Source organism: Vipera ursinii, assembly GCF_947247035.1.
Source record: "Vipera ursinii genome assembly, chromosome: 6".
NCBI classification, from domain to species: domain Eukaryota; kingdom Metazoa; phylum Chordata; class Lepidosauria; order Squamata; family Viperidae; genus Vipera; species Vipera ursinii.
In genome coordinates, this window is record NC_139515.1 from 14,490,327 (window position 1) to 14,506,063 (window position 15,737).

At 41.9% G+C, this 15,737-nt stretch overlaps 1 protein-coding gene across 2 annotated transcripts in view; it reads left to right on the forward strand.

The window, feature by feature from the left end:
* The first annotated feature begins 2,387 nt into the window (after positions 1–2,387).
* The window catches only part of TBC1D22A (TBC1 domain family member 22A), a 123,323-nt gene continuing 109,973 nt past the window's right edge, over positions 2,388–15,737 (forward strand). Inside the window, exons 1-3 of one of the 2 annotated variants that reach the window (XM_083365104.1) lie at positions 2,394–2,632; positions 7,665–7,726; positions 8,283–8,339. Coding sequence is in view for 1 of the 2 variants with exons in the window: in XM_083365105.1 (XP_083221231.1) it covers positions 2,571–2,632; positions 8,283–8,339 (119 nt within the window). In the remaining variant the exon portion in view is untranslated. Of the gene's footprint in view, positions 2,633–7,664; positions 7,727–8,282; positions 8,340–15,737 lie in introns of both variants that reach the window. The other variant, XM_083365105.1, reaches the window with a different exon arrangement.

Sequence of the window (15,737 nt, forward strand, 5' to 3'; positions counted from 1 at the left end):
ATAAAACGTATATATATATATATATGAAAGAAAAACAAAACATCCTGGAAGAAGGCAGCAGCAACGTTTCTATACTGTTGTCATGACAACTGAACAATTGTGCTCTTTGTATTGGTGCGTTCAGGAGGAAATATCCAGGGAGATTTGATGAGCTGCATGCTGAACCTATCCTCTCTGATACAAACCAATACATTTGAGTTGAGAGAATTTTGAAGCTGGACTATGTCCATGCAGAGAGTAACGGAAATAATCAGATCTATTGTGTTCTGATTCATTTTATGCTGATGCCTGCTGTGAGCTATTAACCCCGAATCTAATCAAATTCCCCGACCATTTTAATCAACTTTCTTTTTAGACCGTAAAGAATTCTGTCTAAGTGTGAATAAACTTTGTCAAGTTATATGCATGATGTGTAGCAGTTTGATACACCTACTTAATCAATCTATTAATCTTAGTTCATGCAATGTGTTTTATGAAATAGTCATTAACTGTAAAAAATTATCTATCTATTGATACAGTGTCATTCTTCTACACAAACAACTTTGACCCAGTATCAGGACATCTATGGATGATTAACTACAGTACAAATCATCATGCTTCTGATGCAGTCACAAAGTTCTGTGCGGGTACTTTGTTAGCCTACTGTTAACCCAAGAATGTTAATTGTACATTTTACATTTTACGGTGTATCTTTCAATTGTAACTTATCTCTGATTATAACCCAATAGATTAAAAAAAGAGAACTTTTCATGTATTTTTACATCCTTGTGCTAAACTGGAGTTAAATTTTTAATAAAGTTGAATTATACTATTCCAGAGCTTCCTGTTGATTCCAAAGGAGCTTTTTTGGGGTTATATTTATAAATAATTTATATTAAAATTGATGCATGCACTACAGGTAGCCCTTGACTACAACTGGGACCAAAATTTCTATTGCTAAGCAAGGCGGTTAAGTTAGTCACACCCAAATTTATTACTTTTTTTTTGTCAGAGATGTTAAGTGAATCACTGCAGTTCTAAAGTGAATCATGTGGTCGTTAAGGAAATCTGGCTTCTCCCACTGATTTTGCTTGTCAGAAGCCAATTGGGAAAGTTGCAAACGGCAATCGCATGACCCCGGCACTGTAACTGTCATAAATACTGTACATGTCAATTACCAAGCATTGATCACATGACCATGAGGATGCCGTGATGGTCTTAAGTGCCAGGATTGTTGTCACTTTTTTTTCAGTGCCTCTGTGACTTCAAAAGGTTGCCAAAAGAATGGTTGTAACTTAAGGACTATCTGTACTACCATTTCTCAAGATTACTTGATGGGATTTTAATATTGTATTATTTTTCTACATAGACTGCCTTCATTTGGAGGATCCAGAGATCATCTCAGGGGACTCTTGGGGTGCCTAGACCATACTTTAAATTGCAGGCATGTCAAATTCGTGATGTCACATGACGTCGTGTGACATATCACAACTTTTCCCCCATTGCTGGCAATGGGGTGAGCGCGGTTTTGGTGTGACGGCAGTTTGACATGCCTGCTTAAAGAAATGCTATACATTGCATCTCCTACTTCAGGGGTAGGCAACCTTGGCTCTTTTATGACTCGTGGACTTCAAGTCCCAGAATTCCTGAGCCAGCATGACTCAGCTTGGAAACTCCCTTTTCCCTCAGCATGGCTGGCTCAGGAATTCTGGGAGTTGAAGTCCACGAGTCATAAAAGAGCCAAGGTTGCCTACCCGTCCTACTTTTATTTTCACCACCTGGTTAGCAGTCTCGTTTTAACGTTATGACCCCTTGCATAATATTATTGTTTTAATGATATTGCATCATGTTGTTGATGCTTGCCTTTAGATATTCTCTTAATACCTCATAGGTTTTATTGCCAGAATCGAAATTATTCTACTTCTTATATTGCTTTTACTTTTTATTGATATGCCCCAAATAAAGATAAGTTATTTATGCAGCTCAGGCTCAGAAATTTAGTGAATCAAGGCGATGTGAGATCGACCCTATCTAAATACAGGCTTCTGTGTTTAATGTTTTGACGTTAGGCCAGTTTATGATGCCACTAATTACGGGGCGGTGATGATACTTCATATTGTTGTTCTTGCGCGACTGTTCTTCTCCAAAGCCAGCACTTGTGACAAGCGGCTAACGTGGGGGCGGGAAAAGAATGCTAAAATAGCCAATCGGCGACCGAGAAAACCCTCCCTGATACCCCAAGCCTCCAAGGGAAACTCCCATCGATTAAAATTCCAACTGTCCTCCAATAGGATTCGCTGATATTAATTGGGCTGCCTTGAGCCCACACGGAAGTATGTTCACTTGTGATAGGGCGAAAAGGACAGGTGATGCTCGGAGCCAATCGCGAGAGGGATTGCTCTGGGGTATCAAGATGGCAGCGCGCAGGTCTCTGAGGAAAGGAAAAGGGGCTGGGATGGAGTGAGCCCCGAACCTTTTGGCCTCGGTGGGAGAGGAAATCGGGGCCCGCCGGTCGAGGTCGGGCATTGTATCCCGTGCTCTTTCGCCGCTCCCGCTGAGGAGAAGAAGGAGGGCTATGAGGTGACGGGAAGATGGCGAGCGACGGGGGGAAGAAGCAGTTTTGGAAGCGGAATGTGTCTCGGCTGCCGGGCAGGTAAGCAGGCGAAAAGTTGCGGGGTGGCTAAGCGGCGCGTGTAAAGTGGCCGGGCTCTACGGGCTGAAAAGTACGTTTCATTTGGAGCAGAAGCACAACGGTGTCGCCTCTGCCTTTTCTGCCTCCCCGTTTCGCCAGGCGTTCGCTTCCGCAGGATACGAAGCGATGGCTTTGGAAACGGATGGTTGTGGGGGTTGGCAGAAGTCGGGGCGAGGGCGGCGGCGGCGGTGGCTGTTCTTCTGGCCCTGGCCCCTTCTTGTGGTGCTGAGTTTGCTCGAAGTGCTTTGCCGATGTTTCGCCGCGAGAAACTAGGACCTGGGAGGGCGATAGAAACAGCGGCTAGCAGAGGTGACACTTTATGATCTTCCTGGGCTGAACCGCCGCTTTTAAATCAGAGTAAAGTATCACTTAAATAACGCTTAACACTGCCATTCGGAGGCCAGGCATCTCTCAGTGTCAGTGCTGGGAGTTGTTATCCTTTTCGGCTGGTTGATAATGACAGTTGTAGCGTCCTGGGGATGTGATACCTTTTGTGTCCTTCTGACAAGCAGGGTCAGTGGGAAGCCAGAATCACTTAACAGTTGTGTTACTAACAATGCAGCCTCTGAGTTCTATAAACTCTCAGGACTTGAAATGGAAACCTAACATTAGAATCATCATTAAAAAGGCACAACAAAGAATGTTCTTCCTGTGTCAACTCAGGAAGCTCAGATTGTCCAAGGATCTGCTGATACAGTTCTATAGAGGAATTACTGAGTCTGTCATTTGTAGCCCTATAGCTTCCTGGTTTGGCAGTGCAACAACGGATAGTTAGGACTGCAGAAAAAACAATTGCTGCCATCCTGCCTTCCATTGAGGACCTGTGTACTGCACGAGCCAGAAAGAGGGCTGAAAGAAATATCTACAGACCCCTCGCATCCTGGACATAAATTGTTTCAACTTCTCCTCTCAAGAAGCTTGCAGATCTTCTAGTCCACCCCCTGCTCAGACAGGAAACCGTATACCAGGGGTGTCAAACTGCCGTCCCGTTGGTCGGATGCGTCATGCGAAAGCCGCACCTGCCCCATTGCTGGCAATGGCAAAATCGTCCTGATACGTTGCATAATGTCACGTGACGTCGCGAGGTTGACATGTCTGCCCTATACCATTGCATGCTAAAACAACTGGACACAAAGATAGCTTCTTCACCCATGCCATCATCATCATCATCATCATGCCATTATTGGAAGGAAATCTAGGCCAGTATTAATGGATGAAATATTAAGTCCATCAAAGAGCTTTTTTAAATCATTGGTAGTGATTGTATAGACTTACGTCTTAGAGTTTTCAAACCTGGAAACATAGGTTGCTGTTAATGAATTAATGTGTATGCACAGGTGTTTCATAATTATGCACATATCTCAAAATAATCATACAATCTAATACATATATTCAACCTTGTTACAGTAGTTGGTATTGCATAACCAATTGCTTTCAGGAAAACATTCTAGGTGTTAAATCTTTGATAGAAAGAGACTGGTTAAATAAAGTATTTTTTCATATTAATTACAGTTAATATTTTGAGAGGCATAAGCTTTGTTCAAAATATAAATTTGGAAGAGCAGTAGATCATTGGGTTACTATAAATCTGGATGATTTGCTTCACATGGTTCTTTATTTTGGGTAGGAAGAATTTAATTTAATTTAATTTAATAACATTTATATACCGCCCTTCTCCCTGAGGACTCAGGGCGGTTCACAGGGCAGAATAAAAAAACCAATACAAACATTAAAAACAGATTAAACAATTGCCCTAGTTAAAAACAATATAAATACAACGCTAAAAACCCCCAGAAAAATTAAAAAACAAAAGATAAAACAACCCCAACACTCCCCCTCAGGCTAGGCCGGCTTGTACAAACAAAAATGTCTTGAGATCGCGGCGAAAGGAGCGAAGATCGGGCGCCATCCGGAGCTCAACCGGTAGCTGATTCCACAGCTCCGGAGCGCCCACAGAGAAGGATCTCCCCCTGGGGGCCACCAATCGACATTCTCTGATCGGTGGCACCCTGAGGAGGCCCTCTCTGTGGGAACGCACAGGGCGCAGGGAGCTTGATGCCGGCAGCAGATGTTCCCTGAGGTACTCCGGCCCCATGCCATGGAGTGCTTTGAATACCGTTACCAGTACCTTGAATCTCACCCGGAAGACAACTGGCAACCAATGCAGCTCACGGAGCAGAGGTGTAACGTGGGAGTATCGGGAGACTCCCAACACCACTCTCGCGGCTGCATTCTGTACCAGTTGGAGCTTCCGAGTGGTCCTCAAGGGCAGCCCCATGTAGAGAGCGTTGCAGTAGTCCAGACGAGAGGACACGAGCGCATGAGTGACCGTGCACAGATCATCCCGGCTAAGATAGGGCCGCAACTGACGCACCAGGCGAACCTGTGCAAAGGCCCCCCTAGTCACGGCTCCTATATGATCTTCCAAGGTGAGCCGTGAATCTAGGAGGACCCCCAAGTTGCGAGCCCTATCTACGGGGGGTAATAATTCACCCCCCATAGTTAGAGGTGGAATGTCCGAATAAACCCAGGATGAAGATATGCAAAGCCACTCAGTCTTGTCGGGGTTGAGCTGGAGTCTGTTCCTCCCCATCCAGACCCGAACCGCCTCCAGGCAACGGGACATCACGTCGAGGGCATCACTGGGGTGGTTTGGGGTCGAAAAGAAAAGTTGGGTATCATCAGCGTACTGATGATACCCAACTCCAAAGCCACGAATGATCTCACCCAGCGGCTTCATGTAGATGTTGAACAGGAGAGGCGAGAGGACCGACCCCTGAGGAACTCCACAAATGAGAGACCTCGCGGTCGACCTCTGCCCCCCTGCCAACACCGACTGCGAACGTCCCAAGAGATAGGAGGAGAACCACCGTAAAACTGTGCCTCCCACTCCCAATCCCCTGAGACGCCGCAGCAAGATACCATGGTCGATGGTATCGAAAGCCGCCGAGAGGTCTAATAGGACTAGGACAGAGGAATGCCCCCTGTCCCGAGCCCTCCAGAGATCATTCACCAGCGCGACCAATGCCGTCTCCGTGCTGTGCCCGGGCCTGAAACCCGATTGGTACGGGTCTAGATAATCCGCTTCATCCAGGACCAGAGGGAGCTGATGCGCCACCACACTCTCAACAACCTTCGCAAGAAAGCGAAGGTTGGAGACAGGACGAAAGTTATTCAATACAGCCGGGTCCAGGGCAGGCTTCTTGAGGAGAGGCCTCACCACCGCCTCCTTCAAGACGGCGGGGAAGATACCCTCACTCAAAGAAGCCGATATAACTGCCTGGAACCAGCTGCGTGTCCTCTCCCGGGCTGCATAAACCAGCCAGGAAGGGCACGGGTCCAATAAACATGTGGTGGTGCTCAGCCTCCCCATGATCCTGTCCACTTCCTCCGGAGTCACAGAATCAAACTCCTCCCAGATGATATCGACAAGACCACCCGTGTCCTGATCGTCAGACTCTGCCCAGTCAGAGTCCAGACCGGTCCGAATCCGAGCGATTTTGTCCGACAGATGTTGGTTAAACTCCTCGGCACGGCCCTGCAAGGGATCCTCCCTCACCTCCTGATTTAGGAGGGAGCGAGGCGGCCGGGCGATTATCTGCGGACGCGATAAGGGTGGCGAAGTGGTTAGACCTCGCCTCCCTTATCGCAGCGAGATAAGACCTAATGTAGGCTCTTAGTCGCAATCGGTCGGATTCGGATCGGCTGGACCTCCAACCGCTCTCTAGGCCCCGTCTCCGACGCTTCATCTCCCGAAGCTCCGCAGAGAACCATGGAGCTCGACGGGATCTGCACCGGGTCAGGGGCCGCAGGGGTACAACTCGGTCAAGAGCCTCTGCAAGAATGTTACCTCAGATAGAATATATTTCTAAATTTTATCATGACAAATTGATTGACTTAGAATGAAGAATGGATTTGGATGTGGAAGATAAAAGCTTGATAATTGAACTTTGATTTTAGTGTGATATCTTCCAGACTAGTTGAATGTCCTCCATTAAATGATGATATCTGCCAGAATAACTTCAGCAACTTTGTTGTGCCTGAAAGCATTTTAATAAATATGAGGTTCATCTGTAAAAACAAAACCTCTTTGGCCTACTTTAGTATAATATAAATAAAAGTTTTGTTAACTATTTCTGACATTTTTTAAAAAATGTAGATTTCATGTAATTTTCAGTAAAATAACGTATGATTATAAAATCAAAAAGCAAATAGTTTACTGTTCCATTAAAGAGTACAGCATATCCCTTCCTGTAATGTATATAGGCCATTGATTCTAGCCAATGGAGTGGATTGTAAAGTATCTATTCACATATGGAAATGATTGTTTTCCTTTAAATTTCCTTTTCATCTGTGTTCACTTTACATTTTTACATAATTCTTAAGGATTCCAAACTATGTATTTTCAAAAGCAAGAAGAGCCCCTTCCATTAAATCTTGCCATTGTGACTGTGGGCAGCTAACAGTTCATAAAAACAATAACAAAATATGCATGAGACAACAATATCTGTGTCAATAAATTATATACATTTACCTAAGGCAGGGGTAGGCAACCTTGGCTCTCTTATGACTCGTGGACGTCAACTCGCAGAATTCCTGAGCCAGCATGGCTGGCTCAGGAATTCTGGGAGTTGAAGTCCACGAGTCATAAAAGAGCCAAGGTTGCCTACCCCTGACGTAAGGGCTACTGCAAATAATACAAGAATGATATTAAAGAATGACATTTCATGGGCTTAGACTAACTTTCTGATTCCCATGACCAGTAATACAACCAGATCTTTAAGGTTTTCCAAAGGTTGTGGCCAGCCTAATGGTAGCCTTTATGGTGTAGTGTAGATATAAAAATCAGCCTGTATTGCTTTTAGATGGTCTTTTTAACCAAGTCAAAAATTTCACCAGTAGATTTTGTTCCTCCTTTAAGAACTGAATGGTGATAAGTGTTTCCATGGAAGGTGAGATAGTCAAGTAGTTTTTGTTCCTCTCCTCCTTTCAGTAAGCATCCAGGAGTTCAGTTCTCACCCCATCAAGGTTGACTCAGCCTTCCATCCTTCTGAGGTCAGTAAAATGAGAATCCAGACTGTTGGGGGCAAAATGCTGATTCTGTAAACCGCTTACAGCTGTAAAGCACTGTGAAGTGGTATACAAGTCTAAGTGCTATTGCTACTTCTGCCTGATCTGGAATGCAGAAATCTGTTCATTAGATACAGTAGCAGCATATTGGATGCCTGAATGCTTTGTTGCCATTTAGTATTGTCCCAATTTCTGCACTCCTAGTAGTCAGGCTCAGAATTCCAAAGTTGCTGTTTTGTCAGTCTGCAAGGAAGGAAGCAGTTGTATCATGTTTCCATCTCTTTGTTTTCATCTTGGATTTGGGAATGAGATTGAGATTACTGTAAAGCTCCAGTAATGACCTTTAAGTATCTCCATATTTTGAAAGTTGTTAGGATCCTTTCATGTATGCTGTGATGGGTGTAATTATGAATTCTGTATTATGAAACCTTCTATAGAAAATAATTATGAATATCCCCATTCACATTTTGGAGACTTACTTCCAAGTATTAGAAACTTGCTGTAATTGAATTGAATGTTGTTTCTTTATTTTTCTTTTTAGTATTCAACATGTGTATGGAGCTCAGCATCCTCCTTTTGATCCACTGTTGCATGGAAAGTAAGTTTTTTTTTTCTTTTGTGGCTGAGGGGCTTTATTTTTGTGAAAATCTTACTGCCTTATTTTAAACTTGAAAAATGCTTTAGTCGAATTCCTATTCTGCCTCTTTCTGGCATAAGTGGCTTCATGAATACAAGTGAATACCATTTTGGCTAAGTTAGCATAGTGAATGAATATTTAATGCCATGCCATAAAGAAATAAGTAATCATTTCTCATTAAAAAACTTAGAGATACAAATAGCCTGATCAACTGAGTCATATTAACATTTTCACTTAAAATGTTTAAACACAAAGTAACTTCATCACAATGTTTATAAATGACATTTACTTTTTGTTCTATTATTATACTATAGCTTAAAAGAAACTACAACATGCAGTTTTAACAGCGTATTTTTTCCTTCTCTTGAAATAAACTGGTGGAATTAATAGATTATTGCATTATCAATATACTATTAAAATTATAACTGTAACCTTTAACTGAGTGAAACAGTGCATTATAGGGCAAAGGTTTTTTTAAATCAAGGTACTTCATATGGGCTAACTTACAGAATGCACCCCAAATCCAGGATTGATGATTCTAATGGAACTGAAATTTGTCAAATTTTATAAAACATTTTATGACATAAAAATATGTCATATGAAACAATTTGCAACATAATGCAAAATGTCATAAAATATTCCCTGTGGTGTTTGACTATGGTACAAAGTTCAACATGTGCTATTTTAAAGGCAGATACATCTCTGAATATATCTCCAGTGAGGACAGCACATTAGAAGCTCTGTTATTGTTGAAGGCCTTGAAGAATCTGGCAAGGAAATAGTTTAGTTTAGTTTATTGAATTTATATACCGCCCTTTTCCCATAGGACTCAGGGCGGTTTACAAAGTATTTAAAAACGTCAATACAATACAAAAGTTAAAGACAGTTAAAATAATTAAATTTAATCCCTGAACAAATATAAAACCCCATTTAAAAACTCTCAGCCTGGGCCGGAAAGCTCAAAGAGCCAGGTCTTCAGGTCCCGGCGGAATGACCGAAGGGCAGCTGGTTCCAAAGGGCAGGCGCACCCACTGAGAAGGCCCTCCCCCTGGGTGTTATCCGCCGGCAGTCTTTTACCAGCGGCACCCTGAGAAGGCCCTCCATGTGGGAGCGCACAGGACGAAGGGAACTGAAAGGATGCCCAATACCTTATGGATTGTCTAGTTTAAGACTCTGCTCTGTTATTTGCAAACATGCCAGAATCTTAACCTAGAAATACATTCTGAATTGTTGTTTGCTTCTACTTTTGGGTTGTGAAATTGAAACGAGGTTCCTATTGTCATGCGTTCTCAGTTTCATTTCATTGCATAAAGAGAACAGAAAACAGAAATGAACAGGTTTTATGCACCAGCGTGTGACTTATTCATCATAAAAACTTAGCCAGGAATTCTGGATTGTAGTTGTATGTAGATACTGCTTTCTTTATGTAAAATAAAAGCTTTGTGATTTGCTTTACTGATACTAATGCTGTGTACTCTGCTTATTTCCAGACAGTAAATCCTACTTTTTAACAAACAGTAATTTGATGTTATATACGAACTATAATCTGGTTCACATTTTTTTTACTGCAATGGTTTTGTTTTCTTACTCTGAGAAATTCAGAGAGCCTGTAGATCATTGTCTTGTTCTTTTTCATCACAGTAAATGTTATGTGATAATTTGGAAATATGCAAGCCATAGGACCAAGGTAAACCTTTTAGAGACCAAGGGCCCAAACTGCAACCCAAAACCCACTTATGTATTGTCGGGTGCCGGGTGGGTGTGGCCAATTGGGTGGGCATGGCGAATTGGGTGGGTGGGGCCCATTGGGTGGGTGTGGCTGCGGAGGTAACGGCAGACTGGGTGGGACTAAAAAGTTCAATCAATTCCAACTTTGCAAGATCTTTTTTTCCCCATGAGAAGTTGAAATTGATTGATTGATTGAACCTTTTTTTTTTTTTTGCACATGGTGGCGGAGGCCTAAAGCGAAAAGGTTTTATAAAACCCAGCTGAAGGCCTAGGACTGGGGCAACGGTGCACATGCTCAAAGAGAGGGCTCTGCATGCCACAGGTTCGCCACCATGGTCATAGGTACTTGGAATGGCAATCTTAAAGGTTTACATTGCTTTGTACGAGGGTTGCACATTCATTCACAGACCTTACCCTTTGTGAAGAGAAGCTGATCTTTTTTCTTCTAGTGAATTTACTGTAGACATCAGAACACACTCTACCAATATGATCAGTCTTGTAAGACATCATGTCAGGATGAGTAATAATGAATAGAGTTCAATCTAATTCATAGATCAGAAAAATAAACAAAGGATTCTTACTATAATATCAGAGAGAAACCATAGGCTCCTAATCTTTCAGCTATCTCAGTTATAATGGATTTTTCAATAATGCTTGCAGTTCCAAGGAGTATTTTGTAGACTCTCAAAGAGTGGCAACTCATAGTTTGTGGCTGTTTCTTCAATACTGATAGTAAAAATTTATAAAACAAAATAAATGTTAATTGCTCTTTAAAGTGTTTACCAAAGTTTTAGATTTATCTTATTATGCTGTTGTCTGTTTTGATGCCTTGTTTAAGTTTCTCTTCATATAACCCAGACATGTCAAATTCGCAACGTCGCATGATGTCGCGCAACGTATCAGGACGGTTTTGCCATTGCCGGCAATGGGGTGGGCGTGGCTTTCAGATGACGCATCTGGCCCACGGGCCGACAGTTTGACACCCCTGATATAACCCATAGTTTTCTTTCTCATATAACCAATGCTATTCCCACAATACTGATGTTGCATGGTTAGACAAGATCCCAGTTAGCATGTGGATAACCAAGAACCACTTAGAAATTCAGCAAATGGAAATAACATATATTTACAATTACACTAAGTCAAAGTTAAACTCCCTTTTATGACCCTGTAATCTCTTAGTTTGGGTAGAATCAGCATGACTGGATGGAGCTGAACATTTACTGGCTGGATGCCCTTCTTGACACCACACGGAATTTGCAGCAGATGTTTTATTTGCAACGTAGGAGAGAAACGTTTGCCGCTACCTATGATTGATCTCAACCTTCTGAGTGGGAGACGAGTGTCTTCAGCTGTAGGCCACCTCGTGGCTCAACACTTCAGTCAAGATTGATTACCTAAAAATAAAGTAATAAACCAATAGTATATTGAAAATTAAAAATTGTAGATTACTTCCCTGAGATCTACACCTATCTAAAATAGATGCCTGAGCAAATATTAAGGGGAAAAAAATCCAAGCTATTGTTGCATGATGCCTTTAATATGTATAATAACATGGTTAAGGTATGTTATAATCATTACAGATATTTGTGAAATTGCTTAATGTCTCTTTCTTGCATAACGTTTCTGTGTTCTTGCTTTTTAACATGTAATTAGTACCTGAGTTTGCATACTCCAATAACTGGCAGTATGTTGGGCAAGGCATTGACTTGCTTTATACATAATAATGTATTATTTGCAAATAGCAATGCTCAAGTATCACACAACTTTAAATGAAAAGTAGGCAAAATGCTTAGTATGTCTTAATTTGAATGAATCTTGTCACTGTTTTATCTGCATCAACTGTCACTAATGCAAATCAGAATTCAGAATAATGTTGCAAACCCAGCTTAACAAGAAAATTGGTTAATATAAAAAATTTTACACTCTCTACTGGTGAACGTACATTGGTAACTGTAGGAGATGAACAGGCTGAGTCCAAGGGCGATTATAAGTTTTGTAATTTCTGTAAAATTGGTGTGTAAGATTTAGCTCCATGAAAGATTAATGATAGAAGAACTGATAGTGGTTATTTAAGTTTGACTTTATAAGGGGATCATCCTGGCTAACAATTGGACCCTCTTTTGTCTAGTTGTAAGAATCAGACCACGAGAGACAAGGAGTATTCTTTTAAGAATCAAGTTCGCTAATGAAAGTATTTTTGTCATTTATTAGCACCTATTGTGGATTTATTTGCCAAACTATAATGTGTATACATTTTCTTCTTGAAGTTTGGGAAATATATAATGAAGTTTCTATTTCATAGACTGTAGTATAAAAAAAGCTAAAATGTATAAAATGGTTATGCAGTCTTTTTCTCTACTGGTCTGTTTTCTGGATATAATATCACTGTTTTATAAAGCCTGATTGATTTTATGGATGCAACATAGATTATATTCACTGCATGTTCTATATAGTAACACTTTTAGGTTTTCATTGGCATGATTTTTATTAAATAGATAAGCTAGCTTTATTTTTTATTTTTTAAAAAACAGCTTGATCTTCTATCCCCCCTTCTTCAAATGTGATAACCAACAAGTATGTTTAAAAGAATGTTTTTCCAAACTTCTTGAAATAAAGACAAACTGTTTTTAACCAAATGGAACAGAAAGTAAAACGGCTCTTTGTGCTAAAATATCCAAAGCCACATATCCAAAATGGTCCTTGACTTACATCCGCAGTGGGGCCTGCCCATTGTGGTTGCATATTACGATAGCAGTTAAGTGAAGCATCTGACTTAATGACCCCCTCTCTGCTTTCCCCATTGTTAAGTGAATGTGTGGGTCATTAAGCAGAGCATAGAGTACCTCAGGGGGAAACTTGGAGGCCTGGCGTAGGCCCTGGCTTACCTGCCCCGGATCTCCAAAGGGCTCCCCCATGCCGAAGACACCTGGTGCTCTGTTCCCTGCCCCTCAGGGTTATCCAGGCCTTAGCTTGCTTCTAAGCTGGTTATTCAGCCAGGCAATGGAGCCTAAAAACTAGTCAGCAGAAACGGCTGGCAGATGGAGGATAGTTGCAGCCTGTGGATCGAGACCTACTATCCATCCATCCATCCATCCATCCATCCATTAGACTTGCAGGGTCAGAGGGAGCCTTGGGAGGCTCTTGGGTGGCTAAATGGGAGCCTGCAGGCTGTAATTGCCTTCTGTTATCTGGTTGAGTGATTGATTTGGGAGCAGGCCGAGGTCTGAGGGGACCCAGTGGGATATAGTTGGGGGAGATGCTGCAGCATTCCTGTGGTTGGTCATAAGGGTGAACTACAGTGGGGACACTGCAGCAGCCATAACTTTGAAACCAGTCTTAAGTATTTTTTGAAGGGTCCATTGTAACTTCAAACAGTCGCTAAGTGACCCATTGTAAATCGAGGACTACCTATATATTACTTAATGAAAAGACGTTAACAGTATGGGTCTTTTCAGCTGGTTACTTAGGACATTTTTAGAAAGTAAAGCAGTGGAAGCTATTTTAAACATTTCCTCCAAGCAAACAAAAGAAATAATAATGACATTCCTAAAATTACAATTGTACAATATGTATTTATGCCACTTTTCAACTAAATATTCTCCCAAGATTTAAATTTTCTTTAAAAGGTTCTTTCTCAAATTTGCACAAGAAGCAAAATAAAGAAAACCCGAACAGCTTGCAGATTTATGTGTTAAATATTTTTAAAAACTTACTGCTAAACAGCCTTTACATGATTTCTGAACTGTTCCTTTAGTATTCAGAAATGATATTCAATCACTGCTTAAACTGCACTGAAATTACGTTTATTTCTTCAGTCAAACATTTAAAGGTGTTTTAAACTTCAATTTCTGCTGTTCTGACTGTTATGATTTTAAAAAGAATCACATCAATTCTTTACTTATGAAAGAAAAACACACACATTACGGAGAGTTTTATGGATTTACTAAGGCATAGAAACTATTTCATGAAATATCAAATAAAGAAGTTCAAATACTTCAATTATTGTTAGATCTACATCCTTTCTCAACCCCTGATTGATATAATAAAAGGTATCAAATTTCATTGTGGCTTGTTAAACCTGCCAAACAGCAATTATAAGTTTTACAACATAACCAATGTTCTAGGGAGTTCTATGTTGAAATGTGCGAAATACACTTGTTCAACTCAGAACCTGTCTTGCAGAGCAGAACCTACCAGTTTGTACAATGTAATTTGATAGAAAAATGGGAATAATATTAGGATTGAGTAGATAAACTGTGTCTGAAATGATCATTGCAGAGATATTTGTTTACCTAAACAGAGAAACAAACAGTTGGGCAAAAATGACAACAACAACAACAACAGTGAGGAGCAGGAGTGACTTCTAACTTCCTGCCATCTTCTCCATTAACTTTCCTTTTGGGAAGCTGGCAGGGAGTATCCAGAAATTGAATTCCTTCCAGTTTCACCATTTACTTTGGTTCTGGAAGTTTCCAGGGAGAAAGTCAGTGGGGAAGCCAGCAGGAAGTTGCAAATCAAAGGCCAGCAATCAGGAAATAGCAATAGCACTTAGAGTTATATACCATTTCACAGTGCTGTATAGCCTCCTCTAAGTGGTTTATAAGGGACGTGGTGGCTCAGTGGGTTGGGATGCTGAGCTTGTTGATCAGAAGGTCGGCAGTTTGGCGGGTCAAATCCTGAGTGCCGCATAACAGAGTGAGCGCCTGTTACTCGTCCCAGATTCTGCCAACCTAGCAGTTTGAAAGCATGTAAAAATGCAAGTAGAAAAATAGGGACCACTATGGTGGGAAGGTAACAGCGTTCCGTGCACCTTTGGCGTCTAGTCATGCCGGCCACATGACCACGGAGACATCCTCGGACAAGCGCTTGCTCTTTGGCTTTGAAACGGAGATGAGCAGCGGCCCCTAGAGTCGGAAACGACTAGCACGTATGTGCGGGGGAACCTTTACCTTTACCTTAAGTGGTTTATAGAGTCAGCAGGTTGCGCCCAACTAACTGGGTCCTCATTTTATTGACCTCAGAAGGATGGAAGACTGAGTCAACTTTGAGATGGTGAATTAGACTGCCATAGTGCATTCTAACCACTGTGCCACCCTGGTTCTTACAGGTAAGTGAGTGGGTGCAGAGGTGCTAGTGCAGTGAGTTATAGGTGTCATAAGCGTCAGGATGTGGGTGACATGTATCCCAGGCATCCTTCTGATCTATGAGAGATACTACACCGGCCAGATAGGGTGCACAATGGGATAGCATGAGTCAAGAGTGTGTAAGGTTCATGGGGAGTATAAGAGGTGCTGTGTGAGTCATGTGGAGGGGGCACTTCAGCTCAAAAAGAATGTATGGGTGTCACAGGTATGTGAGAGTCCTCCGCTGGTTGGGAATAGTGCAGGGAGGATGGCCTGGGTTGGGATGGATACCTGGGATGCTTGGGATTGTGCAAGAAGTCCTGTGCAGGTCAGGGACAATACGTGGGGTGGGTGGCATGGGTTGGAAATATTTGTGTGGGTGCCCAAGAAATGCTGCATGAGTTGGGAAAAGTGTGCGGGACAAGAGTGGGTTGCGGAAGGTGTCTGTAAGTGCACAAGAAATGCCTCATGAATCAGGAAAGGTTAACCCATTTGAGATAACTTG